At 48.8% G+C, this 23,760-nt stretch overlaps 2 protein-coding genes across 2 annotated transcripts; both read left to right on the top strand.

Annotated features, from left to right (window-relative positions):
• Nucleotides 1-1,579: 1,579 nt before the first annotated feature.
• Nucleotides 1,580-3,079, top strand: LOC142568534 (uncharacterized). The gene is made up of 2 exons (XM_075678442.1): nt 1,580-1,699; nt 2,633-3,079. Exons 1-2 carry the CDS (start codon nt 1,655-1,657, stop codon nt 3,077-3,079), a joined length of 492 nt encoding a protein of 163 aa, XP_075534557.1. The 5' UTR covers nt 1,580-1,654.
• A 15,654-nt stretch (nt 3,080-18,733) lies between these two features.
• Nucleotides 18,734-20,875, top strand: LOC142568512 (uncharacterized). Its single transcript, XM_075678426.1, has 2 exons — nt 18,734-18,853; nt 19,939-20,875. The coding sequence occupies exons 1-2, from the start codon at nt 18,809-18,811 to the stop codon at nt 20,614-20,616; spliced, it is 723 nt and encodes a 240-aa protein (XP_075534541.1). The 5' UTR covers nt 18,734-18,808; the 3' UTR covers nt 20,617-20,875.
• Nucleotides 20,876-23,760: the final 2,885 nt, after the last annotated feature.

The following is a 23,760-nucleotide window of genomic DNA, read 5'->3' as shown; positions in this document are numbered from 1 at the left end:
ATCCTCATGCAGGTGAGCTAACGACGCCAAGCATTGGAATTTTATTAAGGGCTGTCCAACTTTATAACACTGCTAAACATACCTGAGGACGCAGCAGTTGAGCATGTCCCTTAACATCGCGGCTTCCCGACGTCGCTACAGCACAGCGCCCCATCGTCGCACAGGCCGAGCAATTGTCATACTGCGAAGTTACCTCTTGTTTTCATTCAAGCTGTACGCTGTATACGACAAGCTAAAATGTATAGCAAACCCGCGTTCAGTTTAGTACATTGTAAAAGGCACCCGTCACCGAGGGCAGAGACCTCGACACCCGCTGTTACACACGATGGTGGCCACGGGATAGAATCGGCGACGGAATGTGTGATGCGTATCTGGACACCATCTATTGATGCGCGTTTTCCGATGGGAAATTTACAATTGTGGGAAATCGTTTATGCACTTGTGCGAGTATAGGCCCGAAGTCCCATGGTGGAAAAAAACAAATTTTTCTTTGATCAGTTTCTTTTTGTGTACGTGTCGTGATTTTCGCGCTCTTTTTTCCACTCAGAACTATAACTACAAAGAAAATTGAAAGAACATCCAACACTTACTCTGCATTCTGCACTAATGACACGGATGATTTAAATGCAGCCACGAAGACACCATCTACTGAGTGCCCATAAAGTGAAAATCATGCGTTAGATTGTGCTGTTTAAAACTGGACCACACTTTACCTGCGTCATCATTCGGTAATCATTTACGCTTCCGCACATGTACGGTAACTGCCCTAAAATGGCCTAATCACGTATTTCTACATATACAATGTAGAACGATCAATTGGAGCTTGTTTGTAAGTTAGACCTTTATATGATCCCTATTGTAAACTAGCGGGCCGGTCTCGTTACCCACACAGCTTTCCTTCCATTGGCCTCCCGCCTTGAGTCCTGGGAATAGAAAGAAAAAGCTTGCACGGAAAAAGACGCCCCGCTCTTGTGTCCCGGATTTTGGGCCTTTATCCGTCCTTATTCATTGCGCTTAGCACACTGAAAGCATATTTCTCTTTCCAATGCCCTGATACACCAATCTCGTGTTCTTTCATAGGTCATTCCTATGCTCACTTAATGCGTCAATTACTACATTTTTATTTACGGATGCGCAGTATCTATTTCATTTGATTGTGTTTGACTTGAACTTCAGTTATTGTAAGCACCCTTCTTGTATTTGACTATGTGCTTCATTAACTTTGTGTAATATGATGTCTGCCACTGCTATGTTGCCATATTGTAATATTTACTATATTCTTAATCTACTATTAGGTGGTCCCCATGGCTGTTGTTGTCACTCCGCGACTAATGTACTAATGATAAATGATGAAATAAATGCACCGATAACAACTTGCCCACTTATTGTGGTCGCAAATGAAATTTTAAAATCGCCCGTTTTCGAGCGCGCGCCTTTCCCTTCGGGACAGTTCGGTTCTTCATCGTTTTCGGTTCCGTCGCGCAGTCAACCTCGCGTCTCGCGAAGGAATCGCGAGAGGGCGTGCCACGGGCAAGGCGTGCCCACAGAATCGCGCAGATGCTAGTTCGAACCACCCGACCCAAGTTCCAGCTCCGTTCCAGGGATTTCGTCCAGCGCTGCATCTACACCTAGATTCGGCTCAGCTACGCGGTGGATGAAGCCGAAGGGCCTGACGCGACGGCAAAGGTCCAACGACAGCGTAAGACCTTTACTTCGCTCTCTGCTTCGTCACTCAGTGTGGTTTACGAAAAGCTTTCTCACACGCCGTGGAGGCTTAGTGGCTGTATCGCGCTTTCCTTTGAGCGCGAGGTCGGGGATTCGATTCTACCTCGAGGTACACCCGTACTATAATGCTAGCTGCATTACTACTGTCCTAGACGCGGGAGACATTTCGGAATAAATGCAAGTGCGAGCAAGAGAAAATAATCGGAAAGCCATTTATGCTGTATAGCCAGACTTTTAGCATGCTGTCGACCTGCGGTCCAAGAATTAGGGTTCTGTTAAATAGGCATGTGAAGCTGCAAACAGAAGTACGTAGCCTAGTACCTTTCGATTTGTTCGCGTTTGAATTTACGCTGTTAGTATCTAAGAACATAGCTATGGCTTACGCGAAGAACGTATCATGTTCCAGCAGGACATGGAAGAAGACAGAAATATAACGCTTGTGGTGATCTTCTTTTCTTTTTTTAACGTCACATACACCAGTGCAGTGGAGGCTTCGAGGCGTTCTCTGACACTTCAAACTGCCTAAGAGACGGAGTAGACAAAGCTTTGACATTTTAGGACACACTGCATGATTTCAGTCGCATCCGCGTGCTTCCCGCACCTCATTTGCGTAACGCCAGTGGTGCTTTCATCGCAATGCCTCGCTACCATAATATGCAGTATCTAAGTAGAGAAGCAGCACATCGTCACCTCACGAGTAGCCCGCCGGCTGCCGTCACTTTCAGTAGTGGCAAGTCATTTTTCAACAAACAGTACACACGCTTTCTGTAAATATGAGATTAATGTTAGGCTAGATTTGTATTGTTACTTGGCGATGCTTAATCTTAAAATAGGCACAAACCAAGCCTTAGCTATGTGCTACGTGAACATAGAATGGAGTGCGAGCAGGACAGGTGTTTGACCGCAGGTCTGCATGAAAGGACCACGGAGCGGCCGCCTACGAGAGTCTGCTGCGTGCCTGGTCAGCAGCTGTCCCAGCGTGTGCCGGTCGGTCAACCAGCTCTTCTCCAACACTCGCTGCGTGCGGAGCATCTTGAGCCATCACCAGGAGGACCTCGACAAGTCATGCACGGCCAGTGGAACCGACGGGTGCTTCAACCTTGCGGAGCTGTCCCCATGGAACAACTTCCTGTGGCTTGTCATCGAGCTACGCGAAACACGGCTGGCCCTGGCTTCCATGTGGAGACGCGTGGTTGCTCTGGATTCCAACAAGCAGCGCAGGTGCCCGTTCATTCTGGTTCATTGTCCGCTGATGGAGCACCTCTCCATCGAGTTCCTGGAGCTGCGCGAATGGCGGATGTCACCAAAGCAGTTCCAGTTCACCGACAACCTTATCCACGCCAGGCTCCACTAGCACCTGTTGGACTACCCGAGCAGGAGCCTGGTGGACGCGCTCCGCTCTACAGCGACCACGTTCGACAAGCTGGAGATCGTGAGCGTGCACTTCTCGAGCGCGGGCGTGAGCATGCTGTGCTACCTGTTGGACAGGTGCGACGCCATGCGCACGCTCGTCTACCCAGAGATCTGGATCGACGCGCCCGTGGCTCAGGCGATAAAGTGCGGTGCTACGCGGCAATGCCAGATCCGCGTCGCCGAGCTGTTCTCGACTGTCCACTGCTGGCCGACATGGTGTCCTGCACAGCAGCCATCGAGGAGCTCGTATTCAGCGGCTGTGCGACAGGCACGTACGGGACGCTGTACCGTCTCGCACCGTTGCTCATCGTCGTCGCCGGTCGGTGCGCGACGCTCGACACAACGGAGGACTGCAAATCTGAAATGTCCGTGGTGAACATCGGAGTCTACTCAATCGTGTTGGGCCAATCGCTCGGTTGCGAGGTGCATTTGGCCGTTTTTTCAGCTCAGCGCGAGGTTCTTCTGAATTTCCGTTTATATATATATTAAAGTGCTCTGATTCGTTAATTTGGCCCCTTTGGATGGTTGAATTCTGCCACACAATAAACGATGGGACATGCACAGTGAATCAAATTGTCTGCTATCTTCGGCCATTAGTAATGTGCTGGCTGAAGACTTTGCAAGCAGACTACCTGTGCCACTGGGTATATACCCGAATGAGACTTGTACATAACACATTACAGGTTATTAATTACCTACATTCAGTTGAATTTTTTACTCGGCAACCCTTACTCTACTTCAATTATTTTTTACAGTAACTAATTACATTCTACCAGTTATTACGAGGCAAATTTCTATTGGCGACGCATGTTTAAGCGCATAGAATTTTGCGGGAACTACATTAGAAGGCCTAAGGTCGGGGGTACGCTGTAGCCTCCCGGGCATTCGTGTTCTAGACTGGCAGACCCACGCGATCAGTATTTGTTTCCTATCATGAAGCTGCGCAAGATGTTCGCCAACGATTTGCACCAGTCTTTATATATGCTCGATAGCCATGACCACTTAGGACGATGATGCCTAGGGAAGCTTTTCAGACTCTTCTTTGGCCCCGTGGGGATCACCCGTTTTCTATCACCAGCAACAATGTAGTGCTCTGCTTCACAGAGGACTCTGACGCCAGTTCTGGAGCATGGAGTAACAACAATCATGTGCGGAAGATTCGTTTGTTACAACATTAGTCTTTGTCTCAGCGCGCACGTAAGAGATCATTTATTAGAACGGCAGAAAGCTGAACTAGTTGGTAAGGATTCATTATGCAAAAAAGAGGTGAGGGGTGCATCGAAGCCGTAGCTAAACTTTCAATCCAAGCATTCCAAAGTAGTAAAAGCGGTATTGCCATGTCGTGCCTTAAGTCTTCTTTTACCAGATCCTGTATGCACAAAATGCGCGCCATCTTTAATTTGAAGGTCCGGCGCCGTTTAGAAGCAGGTTATCCTAGTGTAGCAGTGGCCACTGTGGCTGAGCGCCTAAAGAAGTCGGTTTCGAGGGGGACGGACGTGATTACAGAAAGCAGTAATAGCAAAGAAAGAGTAGTGCATGTCTATTCCGTACATTCAGTCAGTGTCGCACAGGCTTAAAAAGGTTGCAAGTAGATATGATGTTAATGTTGTTTTCACTGCTCCCAATAAGCTAGGTAAGATATGCGCTGCCGTACAGAGGAAAAAGGAGCTGGTAAAAGGCAAGAAAAAAAAGAACAGATATTAGTGTAGTGAAGCACAATAAGAACAACAGTTTTACTGACTGTCGTATGGGTGTGGTTTATAAGATTCCCCTTAGCTGTGGCCAGTTCTACGTAGGGCAAACGGGACGGTGTATCAATCAAAGGCTAATGGAACATAAAATGTCGTTAACCGGTGGATCGCCTTCTAATCTTACCCTACATTGCCAAGATTGTAACTGCACGCCAGAGTTAGATGAATGCGCGATATTGTACAGGCATAAGAATGAAGATGCGCGCCTTATGGTAGAGGCATGGCATATCTATAATGGTGGAAGTGCGTGCGTGAGTCAGCCTTCGATTACATTACATAAGGAAGAGATTAACGGCCTTAACAGTTATCTCTCACGTAGACCGGCACATGTATCGGACTGACACGTGGTGATACCATTCCTGAGCTTGCGCAGATGAGTTTTGTGTCTTCTTGCTTTTTTCGCTTCAGCTGATAGTCGGCCTTCGTGTTGTCCACTTCTCTATTCTTGTGTCATGTCTTCACGCCTCACCTCTTTTTTTTGCATAATGATCATTTATTGTCGCTGCCGGCGTCCTCAAGTGAAAGCTAGGGATGGTTGCCGACAAAAATTTCGAAAAGCAGTTGTTAGAGAAGGCAAAACTCGTGAGGGCTACAGAGGACACACTCAAAGCACAATACCAGCTCGCTGAATTTACTACGTTTGAGCAATCTATATAAAGAGTGACACGAGAGTAACGTAAATGTGATCGATTAGGTTTCAGTAATTACTCGATTACTTTAAAGTTGTTGTAATTGATCCCTGTATCAAATTTCATTTTGGAAGGAGAAATTCGTGATTGCTATCGCTTATTATTATTTTTCTGAACCCGCCGTGGTTGCTCAGTGGCTATGGTGTTGGGCTGCTGAGCACGAGGTCGCGGGATCGAATCCCGGCCTCGGCGGCCGCATTTCGATGGGGGCGAAATGCGAAAACACCCGTGTGCTTAGATTTAGGTGCACGTTAAAGAACCCCAGGTGGTCAAAATTTCCGGAGTCCTCCACTACGGCGTGCCTCATAATCAGAAAGTGGTTTTGGCACGTAAAACCCAAAAAAAAAAATATTTTTCTGTGACGTGTCCAAGCCGCGCCCGAATAGAACTCTTCCTGCTGGCGGCTGTCTCGCCTAGTACAACACTTGGTTCACTGGGTATGTGGCAATGGGTGTGTTTCTGCATAGACACCTTCGGCAGTACGTGTGCAATATCGGAACGTGTCTATTCTCGGCCAATCCGTTGTAATGGATGTGGCAAGGTTAACCGAGCGGTATTTACCCTCAACTATATTAAAATGATATCGCCCCATCCGCAACTGACACCTCCACGTCGAGCTGGATCCCTTCATGGATAACCATTGTGACAAAGTTGGAGCCAGGTTACTAGGGATAGTGGGAGTTCCTGCGGAGTTTCAATCGGGGTGCAGTGTTTAATACATGATACACTCTAGTGTATCATTAGGCATGGCAGCTGGCAGTAAGATTGCCACTGCTGATGTGATCCAAGGTTTCGTGATTTACGAATGGCAATGGGATGTGCAGCAGACTACACGATAAACCTCTCATGGCTTCGGCCACAATTGTTTCTAACTCTTCCGCAACTCTCCGCCATGAGGGAAGTGTGTTTTTCACTCCGACAGGGCGGATAACCAAATAAATGCGATCACAGACGGTAGACACAAAGCCATATTAGTACCTGCACCTAACTTGGAACACTGGAGGCTATACTGGCTTTAATGAATTATTGCCGAAGGCTATTGCGAACATAAAAAATACGATACGATTTGCTTCCTTTATTATTCTCAATATATTTATTTTTTCGAGACGCATAAAAAGGAATTCGGCGAGTAGTTAGTTTAGTGTTCGCATTGCGCTACCTGGGGTGTTGATTCCACATTCTGGAATTCTGACATATTGTCCTCTTCGTCCACGCTTCCGTTTCTAGCCGGTCAGTCTAGGTGTATTCACCCTGTAAGCAAATGTGACGTAAGAAGAAGGCGAATTCCAGGTAAAAGAAGGCGAATTCCAGAATATGGCGTAACCTGACTGTATGACAGCACCGCATGGTTCCCTGAAGGATGACGGAGATATGAAAAATCCGAGCGAAAGAATTATTCAACCTGAGCACCTTATGGTAGCTTTCTCCAGAATGCATGGGAGTAATACTTGGTTTAACTGTTCACGACAGCGTTGTCTCGCGCCTATATCATAGGTATTTTGAACAGTGCATTAAAAAAAAGCTTTTCAGTTATCTTTTAACGCATTTCCGAATGCACTCCTATAACTACGAACATCGAAGTGACCTATTCACTGTTCACCTCAGGTCAATGCATTGCCTCAATGACTCATTGGGAGGACAGCTACTGATCTTTAGCAGCCTATCTTATGTCCAGTGCTGGACGAAGGCTTCATCCATTGATTTCCAATAACTCTGGTTCTGCATTATCTGCACCCACCTTATGACAGCAAATGTTCTCATCACCTCTTCTAATCATTTACAACCACTTAATGCATTTTCTGTCCCACGAAATACGTTCTCTTGCTGTGAATAATGCCCCTCCGGACAACCACACCTGCGGATGTATCATGGACTCGTGTTTTATCCTCTAATCCACAACGATGTCTTCCTGTCGAATGACCTCAAGTCTATCAGTTCTCGTGCCACCACTTCTTTCACGATATTTACCGCCTTCTCGAAATCATTCGATATCCTGCAATTCAGGCACCTTTGATGACCGCATACGGACGGTGCAGCACTCAACTGCGACTATAAATGTTTCGTGCTAGTTGTCCGAAGTTAGCAGTACTGCGATATATATATATATATATATATATATATATATATATATATATATATATATATATATATAGTCACGTGGTAGTGACGGTGAAGAAAGGAGGAATACGCCGGAATACAAAACTATCTTTTATTGGGCGAACCTGTGCCACAAAAACAGGCTACACTTATAGCACAACGATAGCGGCGAACACGGTCGGCGATCGTCGGAAATCTGATCAGCGGGTCAAGCGCGTCGGCTTTTATAGAGCAGTTGTCGAATGTTCCAGGCTAATCGTTCGGACCCGCGTGCCTTCCACAAAGTTCTACACCATTCGCGTCAGGTGATGAAATCAGATAACATAAGGTTCAGCGACAACAGACAGCGGATAGAAGCATCGATAACTTTCTAGAAACTTCGGATACATGCAGGCGCGTCCCACGCTGTGCGATTACATTTGTTAGGCGCCGAAACGTGGTTGCCCGATAAAGATAAGTACACGTGTCAATACTCCCCTCTTAAATAGCATCATCCCGATGCTACAAATATAAGAGAGCGAAACACAAAAGGACACTTATTAAACATAAGTAACAAAACAACGAAAAGAAACAAAGTCCAAAGGTCATTTACGCGAAGCCCCAAAGTTCATTAACGCTGGTAGTACGGCTTGAGTCGCACAACGTGGACTATTTCATGTCGTGAGGGGCGCCGCTGTGATAGCGAAATGCCGTCTGGCACGATCTCATAGTCCAGTGCGCCAATACGTCGGATGATCTTGTACGGCCAGAAATAGCGACGCAAAAGCTTCTCGCTCAGTCCTCGTCGGCATATAGGGGTCCAAACCCAAACACGGTCACCGGGCTGGTACTCGATGAAGCGTCGTCGGAGGTTGTAGTGTCGGCTGTCGGTCCTCTGCTGGTTCTTGATTCGCAGGCGGGCGAGCTGTCGGGCTTCTTCGGCGCGCTGGAGATAGGTAGCGACGTCAAGATTTTCCTCGTCAGTGACGTGCGGAAGCATGGCGTCGAGCGTCGTCATCGGGTTCCTGCCGTAAACCAGCTTAAATGGCGTGATCTGTGTTGTTTGTTGCACCGCAGTTTTGTAAGCGAATGTTACGTACGGCAGGACCGCATCCCACGTCTTGTGCTCGACGTCGACGTACATTGCTAGCATGTCGGCGAGGCCCTTGTTCAGGCGCTCCGTGAGACCATTCGTCTGCGGATGGTAGGCAGTTGTCCTCCTGTGACTTGTCTGGCTGTATTGCAGAATGGCTTGCGTGAGCTCTGCTGTAAAAGCCGTTCCTCTGTCGGTGATGAGGACTTCTGAAGCGCCATGTCGCAGCAGGATGTTCTCGACGAAAAATTTCGCCACTTCGGCTGCGCTGCCTTTCGGTAGAGCTTTAGTTTCAGCGAAGCGGGTGACATAGTCCGTCGCCACGACGATCCACTTATTTCCGGATGTTGATGTCGGAAACGGTCCTAACAAGGCCATACCGATCTGCTGGAAAGGTCGGTAAGGAGGCTTGATCGGCTGTAGTAATCCCGCTGGCCTTATCGGTGGTGTCCTGCGTCGCTGACAGTCTCGGCATGTCTTGAAGTAACGGGCGACATCGGCGGTTAGGTGCGCCCAGTAATACCTTTCTTGTATCCTCGATAGCGTCCGGGAGAAACCGAGGTGCCCAGCGGTCGGATAGTCATGTAGGACGTGCAGTACTTCTGGACGCTAGTTGGCGCGGACTGGTGAGAAGTTCTTCTTCACGAGTAGGTTGTTTTGAAGCGTGAACGAAGATAATCCACGCTTAAATGCCCTAGGGACAACGTCGGTGTGCCCTTCCAAATACTCGACTAGGGCTTTTAAATCCGGGTCCCCTCGTTGTTGTTCGGCGAAGTGTTCCGCGCTTATTATGCCAAGGAAGGCGTCGTCATCCTCGTCACCTTGCGGCGGCGGGTCAATGGGGGCGCGTGATAGGCAATCGGCATCTGAGTGTTTTCGTCCGGATTTGTATGTTACAGTGATGTCGTATTCTTGTAGTCTGAGGCTCCACCGTGCCAGCCGTCCTGAAGGGTCCTTTAATTTAGCTAGCCAACACAACGCGTTATGGTCGCTGACCACTTTGAATGGCCTGCCATAGAGGTATATAAGGCCGAAATTTCGCTGTAGCCCAAACGATGGCGAGGCATTCCTTTTCGGTTGTAGAATAATTGCCTTCCGCTTTTGACAACGACCGGCTAGCGTAAGCTATCACGAGTTCATGTCCATCTTTTCTCTGGACTAGGACGGCACCGAGGCCTAGGCTACTGGCGTCAGTGTGTACTTCGGTATCGGCGTGCTCGTCGAAGTGCGCAAGTACGGGCGGCGACTGCATGCGTCGTTTGAGTTCTTGAAATGCGTCGGCCTGCGGCGTTTCCCACTTGAACTCGACGTCACGTTTAGTTAGCTTTGTCAGCGGCTCAGCGATGCGTGAAAAGTCCTTGACAAATCGCCTGTAGAAGGCACACATGCCAAGAAATCTACGCACTGCCTTCTTGTCGATGGGCTGCGGGAACTTTGCAATGGCAGCTGTCTTCTGCGGGTCGGGGCAGACTCCAGACTTGCTGATGACGTGCCCTAAGAACGGAAGCTCATCGTAAGCGAAGGGGCACTTTTCTGGCTTCAGAGTAAGCCCTGATGACTTGATGGCCTCTAGTACTGTTGCAAGCCGCCTAAGGTGATCGTCGAAATTTCCGGCGAAGACAACGACGTCATCCAAGTAAACGAGACAGGTCTGCCACTTCAATCCTGCTAAAACCGTGCCCATCACGCGTTCGAACGTTGCAGGCGCCGAGCACAGTCCAAATGGCATAACCTTGAACTCGTAGAGGCCGTCTGGGGTGATGAAGGCGGTCTTTTCGCGATCTCTTTCGTCGACTTCTATTTTCCAATAGCCAGACTTCAGGTCCATCGAGGAGAAGTATTTAGCGTTGCAGAGCCGATCCAATGCGTCGTCTATCCGTGGGAGGGGGTATACGTCCTTCTTCGTGATCTTGTTCAGACGACGATAATCGACGCAGAAACATAGGGTTCCGTCCTTTTTCTTCACCAGGAGAACACGGGATGCCCACGGGCTTTTTTCGACGGCTGGATGATGTCGTCGCGCAGCATTTCGTCGACTTGTTCTCTTATAGCTTCACGTTCTCGCGGCGAAACTCGGTAAGGGCTCTGGCGGAGTGGTCGAGCGCACTCCTCGGTGATTATGCGATGCTTTGCGACTGGTGTTTGTCGAATCCTCGATGACGTCGAAAAGCAGCCTTTGTATCGTCGGAGCAGACTTCTGAGCTGCTGTTGCTTAATCACGGGGAGACTTGGATTAATGTCGTAGTCTGGTTCGGGAACCATGGTCGTCGGGGTAGATGCGGCGGAATCCGAGAGAACAAACTCGTTACTGGTTTCCAGAATTTCCTCGATGTATGCGATCGTCGTGCCCTTGTTGATGTGCTTGTACTCGCGGCTGAAGTTTGTCAGCATCACTTCAGTTTTCCCTCCATGCAGTCGAGCGATGCCTCTTGCGACGCAAATTTCACGGTCTAGCAGTAGACGTTGGTCGCCTTCGATGACGCCTTCTACGTCAGCTTCGGTGCCGACCGAAATAACAATGCTGGAGCGAGGTGGGATGCCCACTTGATCTTCGAGCACACTCATTGCGTGGTGACTACGAGGGCTCTGCGGCGGCGTTGCTTTATCTTCCGGCAGCGTTATTGACTTCGACTTCAGGTCGATGATTGCGCCGTGTTGGTCCAGGAAGTCCATACCGAGAATGACGTCTCGTGAATACTGTTGGAGAATAACGAAGGTGGCAAGGTAAGTCCGGTCATGAATGGTTATTCTTGCCGTGCAGATTCCAGTCGGCGTGATGAGGTGTCCTCCAGCGGTCCGAATTTGACGGCCTTCCCATGCCGTTTTAACTTTCTTCAACTGCGTGGCGATGGGTCCACTCATGAAGGAGTAATCGGCTCCTGTGTCCACTAAAGCGGTGACTGCGTGGCCATAGAGAAGCACGTCGAAGTCGGTGGTTCTTTGTCTGGCATTGCAATTAGGTCTTGGCGTCGGATCACGGCTGCGTCGTGCTGAACTGAAGCTGGAACGTCGCGTCGTCAAGTCGTCTTTCGTCGGTGTAGTCTTGGCTTCCTGACTTCGTCGGGACGGTGGCGTGTCGTTCTGTCGTCGAGATGGTCTCTTCGTCGTCTTCGTCGGCGGCGGATGATCTTCGCAGTTCTACGAACAGCAACCGCACCTCCATCGGTTGCTGCTTTTAGTTTTCCGGATATGTGCTCGCTGACCGCCCCCGGGCTGGGCCAGTGTGGTCTGCGCTGCGGCCACAGGTAGCGGCCTGGTGACGGTGAACGGGATGGTCGTCGAGGGCTCCACTGAGTGGCGGCGATGTAGTCGGCGATGTCACGAGGGCGCGGTGCATCGACGGCGAACCCTCGCAATCCGAGGTCGCGGTATGGGCATCGGCGGTACACATGGCCGGCTTCGCCGCAGTGGTAGCAGAGCGGGCGGTGGTCGGGGGCTCGCCAAATGTCCGTCTTCCTCGCTTAGCCTGGCTGGGCGACGGGTGGGCGTGCTGGCGGCGGCGGCGGTGGACGACGGAATTGCGGCGTTACAGGGCCCTGGCGTTGTCGCGGAGGGGGACCTTGACGGCGGGCGACGGCTACGTAGGTCATCGCTTCCGGTTGAGGTCGCGGTGATTGTGGTTGCACCTGAGGGACTCCAAGCGATCGCCGAACCTCTTCTTTGACGATTTCAACGATTGGATCCACTTGGGACTGCGTCCTTGGGTAGAATTCTGCAACTCCTCTCGTACGACCGCTCTGATAGTCTCGCGTAGATCGTCGGTAGCCAGTGAGTGAACCCCGGCGTAGTTTGTAGAGTTCGTGCGGCGATCGAATTGCCGGTTTCGAATTTTGAGTGACTTCTCAATGTTCGTCGCCTCACGAAGAAACTCTTCGACGGTCTTCGGTTGGCTTCTTACCATTCCGGCGAAAAGTTCCTCCTTTACACCACGCATCAGTAGGCGGACTTTCTTCTCCTCGGCCATATCCGGGTCGGCGTGGCGGAACAAATGGCTCATTTCTTCCGTAAAGATGGTAACGTTCTCGTTTGGTAGCTGCACTTGGGCGTCCAGCATAGCTTCGGCCCTTTCCTTGCGCACGACGCTTGTAAAGGTGCGCAGGAAGCCGCTACCAAACAGGTCCCACGTTGTCAAGGTCGACTCCCTGTTCTCAAACCACGTTCTGGCGGCGTCTTCTAAGGCGAAGTAGACATGCCGCAGCTTGTCGTCGGAGTCCCAGTTGTTGAATGTCGCGATTCGTTCGTAGGTCTCCAGCCATGATTCCGGGTCTTGAGTCGCTGCTCCATGGAGGGTTGGTGGGTCCCGAGGTTGCTGTAGGATAACAGGGGACGCTGGGGCAGCCATTGGGGTTGTCTAGACCACGATCTTCTTTGTCATCTCAGGTAGAAGTCCGTGTTCTGGGGGCAGTCCTTGCAGTCTGCGGCTAGCACGCTGGTCTTGAGCGATGTTGGTTCTGTCCTCGGGCTTCGGGCTTGGATCGCGGCTTTGCGGGCGCGTTCGGTACATGAATGCACTAGCACCTCCACCAGATCTCACGTGGTAGTGAAGGTGAAGAAAGCAGCAATACGGCGGAATGCAAAACTAGCTTTTATTGGGCGAACATGTACCCACAAAAACAGGCTACACTTATAGAACAACGATAGCGTCGAACACGGTCGGCGATCGTTGGAAATCTGATCAGCGGGTCAAGCGCGTCGGCTTTTATAGAGCAGTCGTCGAATGTTCCAGACTAATCGTTCGGACCTGCGTGCGTTCCACAATGTTCTACACCATTCGCGTCAGGTGATGAAATCAGATAACATAAGGTTCAGCGACAACAGACAGCGGATAGAACCATCGATAACTTTCCAGAAACTTCGGATACATGCAGGCGCGTCCCACGCTGTGCGATTACATTTGTTAGGCTGCGAAACGTGGTTGCCCGATAAAGATAAGTACACGTGTCAATACCCCCCTCTTAAAAAGCATTGTCCCGATGCTACAAATATAAGAGAGCGAAACACAAAAGGACACTTATTAAACATAAGTAAGATAAGTAACAAAACAACGAAAAGAAACATAGTCCACAGGTCAGGTATATATATATATATATATATATATATATATATATATATATATATATATATATATATATATATATATATATATATATATATATATATATATATATCTTGCTTCGGGGATGTTGGCAGTATAGAAAGACTGTATTTACAATGTACATACAAGATGAGTCATAGTAGTTTAAACGACTGACCACCAACGACTCGCCGCTGCCACCGTCTAGCGATCTTCTTCTTCCTCTCTTTTTTCATCCTTCCGTAAAAGGACCGCGGGTGGTGAAGCGCCGTCTCGGCGCAATGTAGGCGAAGAATTGCGAGCGAAGTGTGGCTTCAGCCGCAAAATGTGCACGACGTCAACAGGCGTCAAACTTGAAGATGTATTAAACTGTAGCGGCGAAATCTAGGCGAAATCTCGTAATTTACGTCGTTAACTTGCCGTAGGACTCCATAGCGCCCTGTGTAGCGAGAGAGAAGGTTCTGGGAGAGGCCAACCCGACGACATGGTGACCAAAGGAGCACCCTAGCACCTAGCGTGAACTTAACATCGCGATGGCACCGGTCGTAACACTGTTTTTGCATACGCTGCGAGGCTAATAAACGAGATCGGGTGACTTGACGTGCCATGTAAGCGCGATCGATGTCTTCACGAGCGTACTCAATTGCAACACGTGCACAGAAGGGAGGTGTCTAACGGCAATTAGGGGTCGCGACCGTGCACACAAAAGATAAAAGGGTGAATATCCTGTGGTGTCATCTCGGGACGAGTTATACGCGAACGTCACGTAGGCCAGCTTGGCGTCCCAGTCAATGTGATCGTTGGAGACGTGCATCGACAGCATCTCTGTGTTTGTACGGTTGTGAGGTTCCGTTAGACCGTTCGTTTGTGGCTGGTAGGCGGTAGACAGCTTGTGCTCAGTGGAACAAGAGCAGAGGAGGTCGAGCGGGCACGGTCTGTGAGTAACTGTCGAGGTGCACCGTGGTGGAGAATCTAGTCTTATACGATGCATTTGCTCTTCGCTTGCTCAAAATTGCAGTTCCTGCAAAGCAGGAGGTTGAACGCATCGTCCGCGATGCCCTTCAATATGTGTCCAACCTTATCGGCCTCCAGCATGTCTGCGTCCGCTTTATAACAGAGAGCCGGAACCGCTTGAATATACTCGACGTACCAGTCGATTAACGTGTGGGCACGAGGCGCTAGTTCTTGCTTGACGTCCCACAGGTCTCCCGAAAAGATCGCGTAGCTTTTCTTTGCAGGCGTCCCAGCTTCAAATGTCGGCTTCATGCCTCTCGAACGATACCTTCGCGGCTCCTCCCTAGTAAAAGACCAGGTTCGCCAGCAAAAGTGTGGCATCCCACTTGTTGTGCTTACCGACGCGCTCATTCGACGTCATCCAGCCTTCGACGTCGACCTTGCCAGTGCCGATGAAGATTTCCTGGTTACGTAGCTGGGTTAGCATTATTTCCGCTGGTGTCTGAGCGGCGGAGGCAGCGTCAGTAGCCATAACAGCAGAACCTATGTGACGCGCGCTGCGAAAATCCATGGCCGGCTTGTGGCGAGTTTACCCCGCACTTCCACCAAAATGTTACGGGGAGAAAATATATATGTTTACAAAGTATACAGTTACAAGGTTGTAGCTCAGTGGCCAGCCAGGGCGGCACCATCTACCGATCTTCGAAACACTTCAACCTGCTCTTCACTTCACAACGTCCTTGTGTCCACAGCGGCACAAACTCGTACGTGACAATATATAAAAAAAGAGATAGCTAGGGCATTCCCAAAATAAGAACGAGAACTTGCTGGCGCAAACCACCGCCCAATTTACAAAGGTGCGCTCATAGCATCCACCGATGCATCCAACTAGAGGTATGCAGATCCCTACAAAATCGTTGTTCTCTTCAACTGAGCCTTTAATTGGCACGAAATAAACAAGCAGTGCAACTTTTCTAGAATGATATTTTAAAAGTTCACGTTGACTTGTTATTTGCCTTTATATCGCTTTAGAGAGGCCCCTTGCCACTTTTTATCGAAGTGGAGAAATGCATTTAAAGTTAAATTAGCCTCTTTAAGAAATACTTTGCCACAAAAACTACCTCACTGCGTCCCGCAAAAGCGGAATTGTTAGCGATCGAACCCTCTTCGCGGTGCTGCCGTTCCTTTTTCAATGCCTTGCACTGGGACGGCTAAGAAGAAGCCGGGCATGCCTACAACGCTCCGCCTACCCAACCTCACCATTGCGCGCAGTTCTAATTTTACTTTGGATGTTCAGGTAGACTCCACAATTTCTGATTTTCGCGCCAACGACGCTCCAAACATGCAAAACGTAGTTGTCCTCAGCGAGATGAGACGTTCACTACAGGAATAGCCCTATACGTTTGTGCGCAGGCATGACTAAAATTGGAGGCAAAACAGAGAATCTGGGGGCTTTTTCTCCTGGAATATCTGATTTTGCTTAGGTACGACGGAGTAGAAGTTTCTCTGGTCGTTTTGTTTGCGTTTGTCCCTAGGCGTGCCGGCATTGCAGAGTGAGGTCGTGTCTCTTTGGATGTTGATGGGCGCTGTACGATGGCGTGGGGGACTGTCGGTGCGATTGCTTGCGCTGACCATGCCCAAGCGCAAGTTTATTTACGCTCCCACGCTGGGGGCTGGTGTGGTGAACCAGGTGAAGCAGTGTGCACTCACGCCACATTGGGTGATTGCTGTGCCTGAAGTTACGTCGGAAAGACCTTCTCGCGCCTGGGGCGCTCGTGCTGAACCAGTCAGGCCAGATTATGTCTCTCTCGTGCCTCATGGCGCCTTACCTGCAAAACAACATAACTGAATTTCCCGGGAGAGCAATAGGGGCTGTACCAGAGGCCGGGCCTGCTGTCCTCGAGCAGTATCTTATCTCGTGCCAGGCTTTTCGTGTGCTCTTCTCCGTCACCTATGAAAATCATTTTTTAACGGTCCCCATCGAGTAAAATAAACGTCCTTCTACAAAAGTCTGCCCAAAAATCGGTAGACGGGAGTCGCACAGCTGGCGAAACAGAAACAACGCAGGTATGTCCGAGTTATATTTAGCCTGGCACGAGCGAAGATACTGCTTCAAGACAGCAGGCCCTCTCTATACTACGGGCCCTATGCACCCCCGTGAAGATCAGTGGTGTCGTTTTTGAGGAACAAGTCTGTTCGACGAAGCTTTAGCTTTGGGATTCACGTACGTACGACGTACCATTAGAGACAGCGATCACATAATTTTTCTATGTTTAATTCCTATGCGGACGGTCGCGGCCAAGCGTGATCAGATAGTAGTCTTCTTCCGAAAGTACACGTAATTAGTATTAGCCTGTTTATAAACTCCGTCAATAGGTGTAAACATAACAGTAAAAGGAAGCGAACTGATCCAAATACCCTTCTTTATTGATTGATGTCAACTATTGCCCATTAGGAGCTGGGGATCGGAATCCGCTATATTGCGAAATAAAGCGTCTAGAAAACTGAGGAGGAAGTTTCTGTTGTAGAAAGAGCGTCTGAGAAAAAGCAATTCACTCATGTGTTTGCTACCTTTCTCTGCGCCGTTATTCCTCATAAAAATCTAGCAATATTGTGATTACCGAAGCGGCATCCTCATGCAGATGAGAAGACGACGCGCACTTAAGCATTCGCATTTTATTAAGCGCTGCCCAACTTTATAACACTGCAAAACATATCTGAGGACGCAGCAATTGAGCATATCCCTCAAAATCGTGGCTTTCCACTGTCGCTACAGCGCAGCGCCTCATGATCCCGGAGGCCAAGCAATTGCCGTACTGCGAAGTTTCCTCTTGCTTTCAGTCAAGCTGTAAGTTCTACGCACATGTTATCATCTACAGAAAACCTGCGTTCAATTTACTACAAAGTGAAAGGCCCCGGTCGCCAAGGGTAGAGACTACAACACCCTCTATTGCCAGCACACGATGGTGACAACTCTATAGAATCGGCGACGGGATGTGGAATGTGTATCCGGACACCATCTATTGATGCGTCCTTTCTGATGGTAGATTCGCAATCGTGGGAAATTCGTCATGCAATTGAGCGAATATAGGCCTCAATTGTATAAAAAATGCCTTTCAATTTCATAAGTGTCTTTTCGGGCACGTGTCGTAATTCTTGCACTGTTTTTTTTTTCATTCTGAAGCATCCCAACAATTAAAACAACATTCAACACAAATTTTGCATTCACATTTCGATGAAAAAAATACAAATATTTGGCAATGGTGCAGTAGGGGATTTAAGTGAACACGCAGTGACAGCATCTGCTGAGTTCCTGAAAAGTGAAAGCCGCGCGTTATATTGTGCTTTCTAAAAGTGGGCCACAAGGTGCCTGCGTCAACATTTGGTGCTCGTTTACGCTACCGCACATGTACGGAGGCTGCCCTCAAAGGGCCAAATTGTGCGTTTATTGAGATACAAGGTGTTATCCTAACGTTAGGAATATCACTTCGCGCTTGTTTGAAAGTCGGGCCTTGATATGATCACCATCGTAAACGATTGGCCAAACTTGTTAACCATACAGCCTTCTTTCGCTTAGCGTCCCCCGCTGTTCCCTGTAAAAAAAAGAAAAAAAAAGCAAGATTCGCATCACACATAATTAAGAACAGTACAAAAAGAAGGGTTGAAAGAGACAGGCTGCTCTTGTGTTTCGTATCTTGCGCCATTCTACGTCCCTGTTCATTGCGCTGTTGCTAATTATGCACTGATAAGAAATTGCCCACTTACAATTCCAGGAAGTGACATTTCTAAAATCGCGCGTTTTGCATCGTCCGCCTTGATTTCGCGGCAATTCGATTCTTCATCGTTTTCGGTTCCGTCGCGCTGTCAACCTCGCGTCTCGCGAATGAATCCCGAGACACCGTGCCACGGGCAAAGCGTGCCCACAGGATCGTGCAGATGCTCGTGCGAAACACGCGACCCAAGATCGAGCTAGGCTCCAGGGATTTTGTCCAGCACTGCGTTCACACCAAGAGGCAGCCCAGCTACGCCGTGGATGACCCCGAAGGACTTGACGCGATCGCGAGGCTCCAACGAAAGCGTAAGACGCTTGTTTCGCCCTCTGCATGCTTCGTTGCTCAATGCGGTTACGAAAAGTTCTCACACGCCGTGGTGGCTTAGTGGCTATATCGCGCTATCGTTCTTAGCACGAGGTCGCGGATTCGATTCTCCCCAACTATAGCCGTACTATAATGCAAGCCGCCTTGCTTATGTCCTAGACGCGGGAGACATTTCCGAACAAATATTATGTGATGTTGTTCCGTATAGACAGCCTTTGCGCATGCTGTCGACAGAAATTCACTTTGCTGTGCATGAATTAGGTCGTTGTTGAACATGCAATTTAACCAGAAAAGGCTATAACGTAGCGTTGTACCTTTCGATTTGTTCGTGTTTGAATTTATGTTAGTACCTAAGAATAAAGGCACATCTGGCGCGAACATATGTCGCAGCAGGACATGGGTAAACAGGGAACCCTAACGCGCCTAGTGATTTTTTCTTTGTGTGTGTTTCAGACTTAACATGCACATGGTGTACATGCATATACAAAGTAGCGCTATCTATTCGCTTATTGAAAGGCTTCACAGACGTTGTGTTGCTTCCTCAATACATCAGGTATATTCACGTCTAGAACATAAGGCGGCAGCTTTACTTGCCTGTTTCATTCGCTGTTGACAATGTTCAGTCACATAGAAAAATGCAGCTAAAGTTTTGCTTTGGGAAAGGACATTTTCGTTGTGCGTAACGACATGAACCTTGCTGATATCCCTACGCTGGGTTTCACAATTGTATGGCAGTGAGGTGGAGGCTAGTCAGCGTTCTCTCGCACTTGAACGGTCCTCCGGGAAGGAAAAGACAACGCTTTCGTATTCTGGGGCACATTCCGCAATTTCACTCGCATTGGTGTGGTTCTTGGTCCTCATTTCGCGAACGCCAGTGGTAGTTCCTATGGCATTCTTTAGGAAACTTCACACATGTTAACTTTCTGTAAATATGAGATGAATATTAGGCTAGTTTTGTAAGGCTACTTGGCGATGTTTACTTTTCAAAATGGTAGAAACGATGCATTAGCGATTAGCTATATCAACAACAGAATGGAGTGCGAGCACGACAGATGTTTGACTGCAGGTCTGCAAGGAGGGACCACGGAGCGGCCGCCTACGAGAGTCGGCTGCATGCCTGGTCGGCAGCTGTCCCAGCGTGTGCCGGTCGGTCAACCAGCTCTTCTTCAACGTTCGCTGCGTGCGGAGCATCTCGGGCCATCACCAGGAGGACGTCGACAAGCCATGCACTGCCAGCGCAGCCGATCGGTGCCTCCACCTTGCGGAGCTGTCTCTATGGAACAACTTCCTGTGGGTCATCATCATCAAGCTACGCGAAGGACGGCTGGGCCTGGCTTGCCTGCGCGCACGCGTGGTTCCTTTGGCCTTCAACGTGCGGCGCAGGCGGTGGTTCATTCTGGTTCACTGGCCGCTGATGCAGCACCACTCCATCGAGTACCTGGAGCTGCTCGAGTCACGGATGTCACCAAAGCAGTTCCATTTACGGGACGGCCTCGAACTTAGCGAACACCTGAGGTACGCCAGGCCCTGCTGCCGCCTGTTGGACTGTCTGACCATAGACCCGATGGAAGCGGTCCGCTCCACAGTGACCACACTGGACACGCTGGAGATCCTGAGCGTGCTCTTCTCTAGCATGGGCGTGAGCATGCCGTGTGAGGTGCTCGACAGGTGCGACGTCATGCGCAAGCTCGTATTCCTCGAGCACTGGACCGACGTGCCCGACGCTCAGGCGTTTATGCGCTGAGGCGCCCTGCTACGCGCAGCGCCAGATCCATGCCGACGCGCTCTTCCCGACGAATCACTCTCGCTGCGTGCTGGCCGACCATCTGTCCTGTACCGCAGTTATCCAGGAGCTCGTCTTCAACGGCTGTGCTTCAGACACGTACGGGATGCTGGACCGCTTCGCAGCGCTGTGCGTCCTCGTGGCCAGTCGGCGCGCGACTCTATGAGTGGCGAGGCCCCTTTGACTGTAGTTTCAGCTCATCGCGACGTTCTTCTGCATTTCAGTGTATATTAAAGCGTTTTCGTTAGCTACTTTGGTCACTTTGAATGGTTGAATGATGTAACACAGACAAGGGGACATACACAGTGGCTAAAGTTGCCTAGTAGCTTGGGCCATTAGGCATGTGCTGCCCACTGTCTTTGCAAGCAGACTAGCTTTGCCATTAGGTATATGCCCGAATGAGCCTTGTACGTAACACATTACACGTTAAGTTCCAGCATTCAGAATAAGTGTTCACTCGGCAGCGCTCCCTCCACTTCAATTACTTTTTACAGTAACCAATTGCTTGTAACCAGTTACTACGAGGCAAGCTTCCGTATAAACGCAGGTTTAAGCGCACAGAATTTTCCGGGAAATACATTAGGAGGCACACGGTCGGTGGCACGCAGTAGCCTCTCGGGCATTGGCATGCAGACTGGCAGACGCACGCGATTAGTATTTGTTTCCTATTATGAATCTGCACCAGATGTTCGCCGACGATTTGCACCGGCCTTTCTATATGCTCGATAGCGATGACCGCTTAGGACTGTGACGCCAGGAAATTACCCAGCGAAGCTTTTTAACTCTTCTTTGGCCCTATGGGGATCGCCCCCTTTTCTTTTACCAGCAACAACGTAATGCTCTGTTTCGCAGAGGACGCGGACGCCACTTTTGGAACATTGAGTAAGAATAATCGTGTGCGGAAGTTATTCGTACATTAAAACATTGGTCTTTATCTCAGCGCGCACATGAGAGAGTATTTATTTTCGCTGCTGGCGTCCTCATGTAGGAACTAGGGAAGCTGGCCGGCGAAAATTTGAAAAGTAGTTGTTCGAGAAGGCAACTCGCGAAGGGCTACAGAGAACACACTGAAAGCACCAAACAAGTTCGTTGAGTTTACTATGTTTGAGCAATATTTATAAAGATTGAGAGGAGAGTAACGTAAATGTACTCGATTACATTTCCAAAAATGCTCTATTAATTTCATCGTGACCGCAAAAAAAAAAAGAAGAACAATTTTGGAGCAGAAAGTTCTTAATGCTATCGGTTAATTACCTTTTTTTTTATTTCTGTAACGTGTCCAACCCGGTCCCGAATAGACAACTTGCTGCTTGCTACAGTCTCGCCTAGTAGACAGCTTAGGTCACTCGATATGTGCCACTGGGTGTGTTCCTGAACAGACACCTTCGGCAGTACGTGTGCAATATAGGAATGTGCCCATTCTCGGCCAATCACCTGCTATGGATGTGCAAAGGAGAATCAATCGCTATGTAGGCACTGCAAATGCACTTCTATAACTACGATCATCGAATTGACCTATTCACATTTCACCTCAGCTCACTTCATTGCCTCAATGACTCATTGGGAGGATAGCTGCTTGTCTTTAGCAGCCAATCTTATATGCGATGCTGGACCAAGGTTTCCACCGGTGATTTCCAATTACTCGCGTTCTGCATTAGCCGCATCCACATTTATCAGCAAATTTGCTCATCTCGTCACCCCTCCTAATCATTTGCAGCAATTTCCCGTATTTTCTTTCCCACGAAACACATTCTGTTGTTGTGAATAATGCACCCCCGGATAACCACATCTTACGTGACTCGCCACATCTTCTTTTTATACTCATGAGCGGATGTATCATGGACTCTTGTTTTATCCTTTAATCCACAACGCTGTCTTCGTGTCCCATGATCTCAAGCTTATAAATTTGCGTGCCACCGCTCCTTGGCCGATATTTACCGCCGCCATGAAATCCTCCAATATCGTGCAAGTCAGGCACCTTTGATGACCGCATACATAGAGTGCAGCACTGATTCGGGACACACACATATATATATATATATATATATATATATATATATATATATATATATATATATATATATATATATATATATATAATTGACGGTAAAGTTCTGTAGGTCCGGTGCATAGGTAGTTGAAGAAACGAAGGAGCACACTTACGAAAATTGCATGTTCAATGTTTTAACGCTTAGGCCGTGCCACGGCGTTAAAACAATAAAAATGCAATTTTCGTAAGTGTGCTCCTACGTTTCTTCAACTTTACATATATATATATATATATATATATGTATATATATATATATATATATATATATATATATATATATATATATATATATATATATATATATATATATATATATATATATATATTGTAATATGGAGGATTTATTGTAAGACACTAGGCACAGTCTGGTTGCACCGGCTGTACACAAACGCTGATCGTGCGCACAGCCGAAACCAGAGCGCTTTCTTCGTCTTCCTCTTCACTACAATGGCTCTCGGGAGAGAAGAGGAGCCATCCTGGCGACTTACGGCGTAGGTAGGATGAGGGGGTCATAGTACGGCTTAAGTCGGTTTACATGAACAGTGTCCCGCCCGCGATGCCTGAGGTCGGGTGATGGCGTCACAGGTTCTACAACGTAGGTGACAGTGGAGGTACGGTCTATGACGCGGTAGGGGCCATCATAGCGTGCAAGGAGTTTAGGTGCAAGGCCAGGGCTGTGAGGCGGGACCCACAACCAAACAAGGGAACCAGTTGATAAAAGTGCTGTAAGCGCGTCACTCTCACGCCACACCTTTTGGCGACCTTGAGCAGCGGTCGTAAGGGTTCGCGCGAGCTACCTACAGTCTTCGACGTATTTGGTGGCTTCAGACACAGGCGTGCATTCGGAAGCGTCGGGTCGGTATGGGAGCAGTGTGTCCATAGTACACGAGGGCTCTCGTCCATACAGCAGATAAAAGGGTGAAAAGGCAGTGCTAGCTTGCGTGGCCGTATTATAGGGATACTTGACGATCGGCGATACAGTGCCCCAGTTACTGTGGTCCGAGGCGACGTACATAATCTACATGTCACCGCGTGTGTGGTTGAACCTCTCTGTG

The sequence above is a fragment of the Dermacentor variabilis genome, unplaced genomic scaffold (assembly GCF_050947875.1).
Source record: "Dermacentor variabilis isolate Ectoservices unplaced genomic scaffold, ASM5094787v1 scaffold_20, whole genome shotgun sequence".
NCBI classification, from domain to species: Eukaryota; Metazoa; Arthropoda; class Arachnida; order Ixodida; family Ixodidae; genus Dermacentor; species Dermacentor variabilis.
The sequence above is the reverse complement of the archived record's forward strand: the minus strand, read 5'-3'. Positions and strand labels throughout refer to the sequence as shown.

Excerpts from the sequence above, each read along its gene's own strand:
- LOC142568512 (XM_075678426.1), top strand. The coding sequence starts at position 18,809 with ATGACCCCGAAGGACTTGACGCGATCGCGAGGCTCCAACGAAAGC. Across the intron at positions 18,854-19,938 it reads CGCGAGGCTCCAACGAAAGC|GTCTGCAAGGAGGGACCACG; the intron begins GTAAGACGCTTG and ends GTTTGACTGCAG.
- LOC142568534 (XM_075678442.1), top strand. The coding sequence starts at position 1,655 with ATGAAGCCGAAGGGCCTGACGCGACGGCAAAGGTCCAACGACAGC. Across the intron at positions 1,700-2,632 it reads GGCAAAGGTCCAACGACAGC|GTCTGCATGAAAGGACCACG; the intron begins GTAAGACCTTTA and ends GTTTGACCGCAG.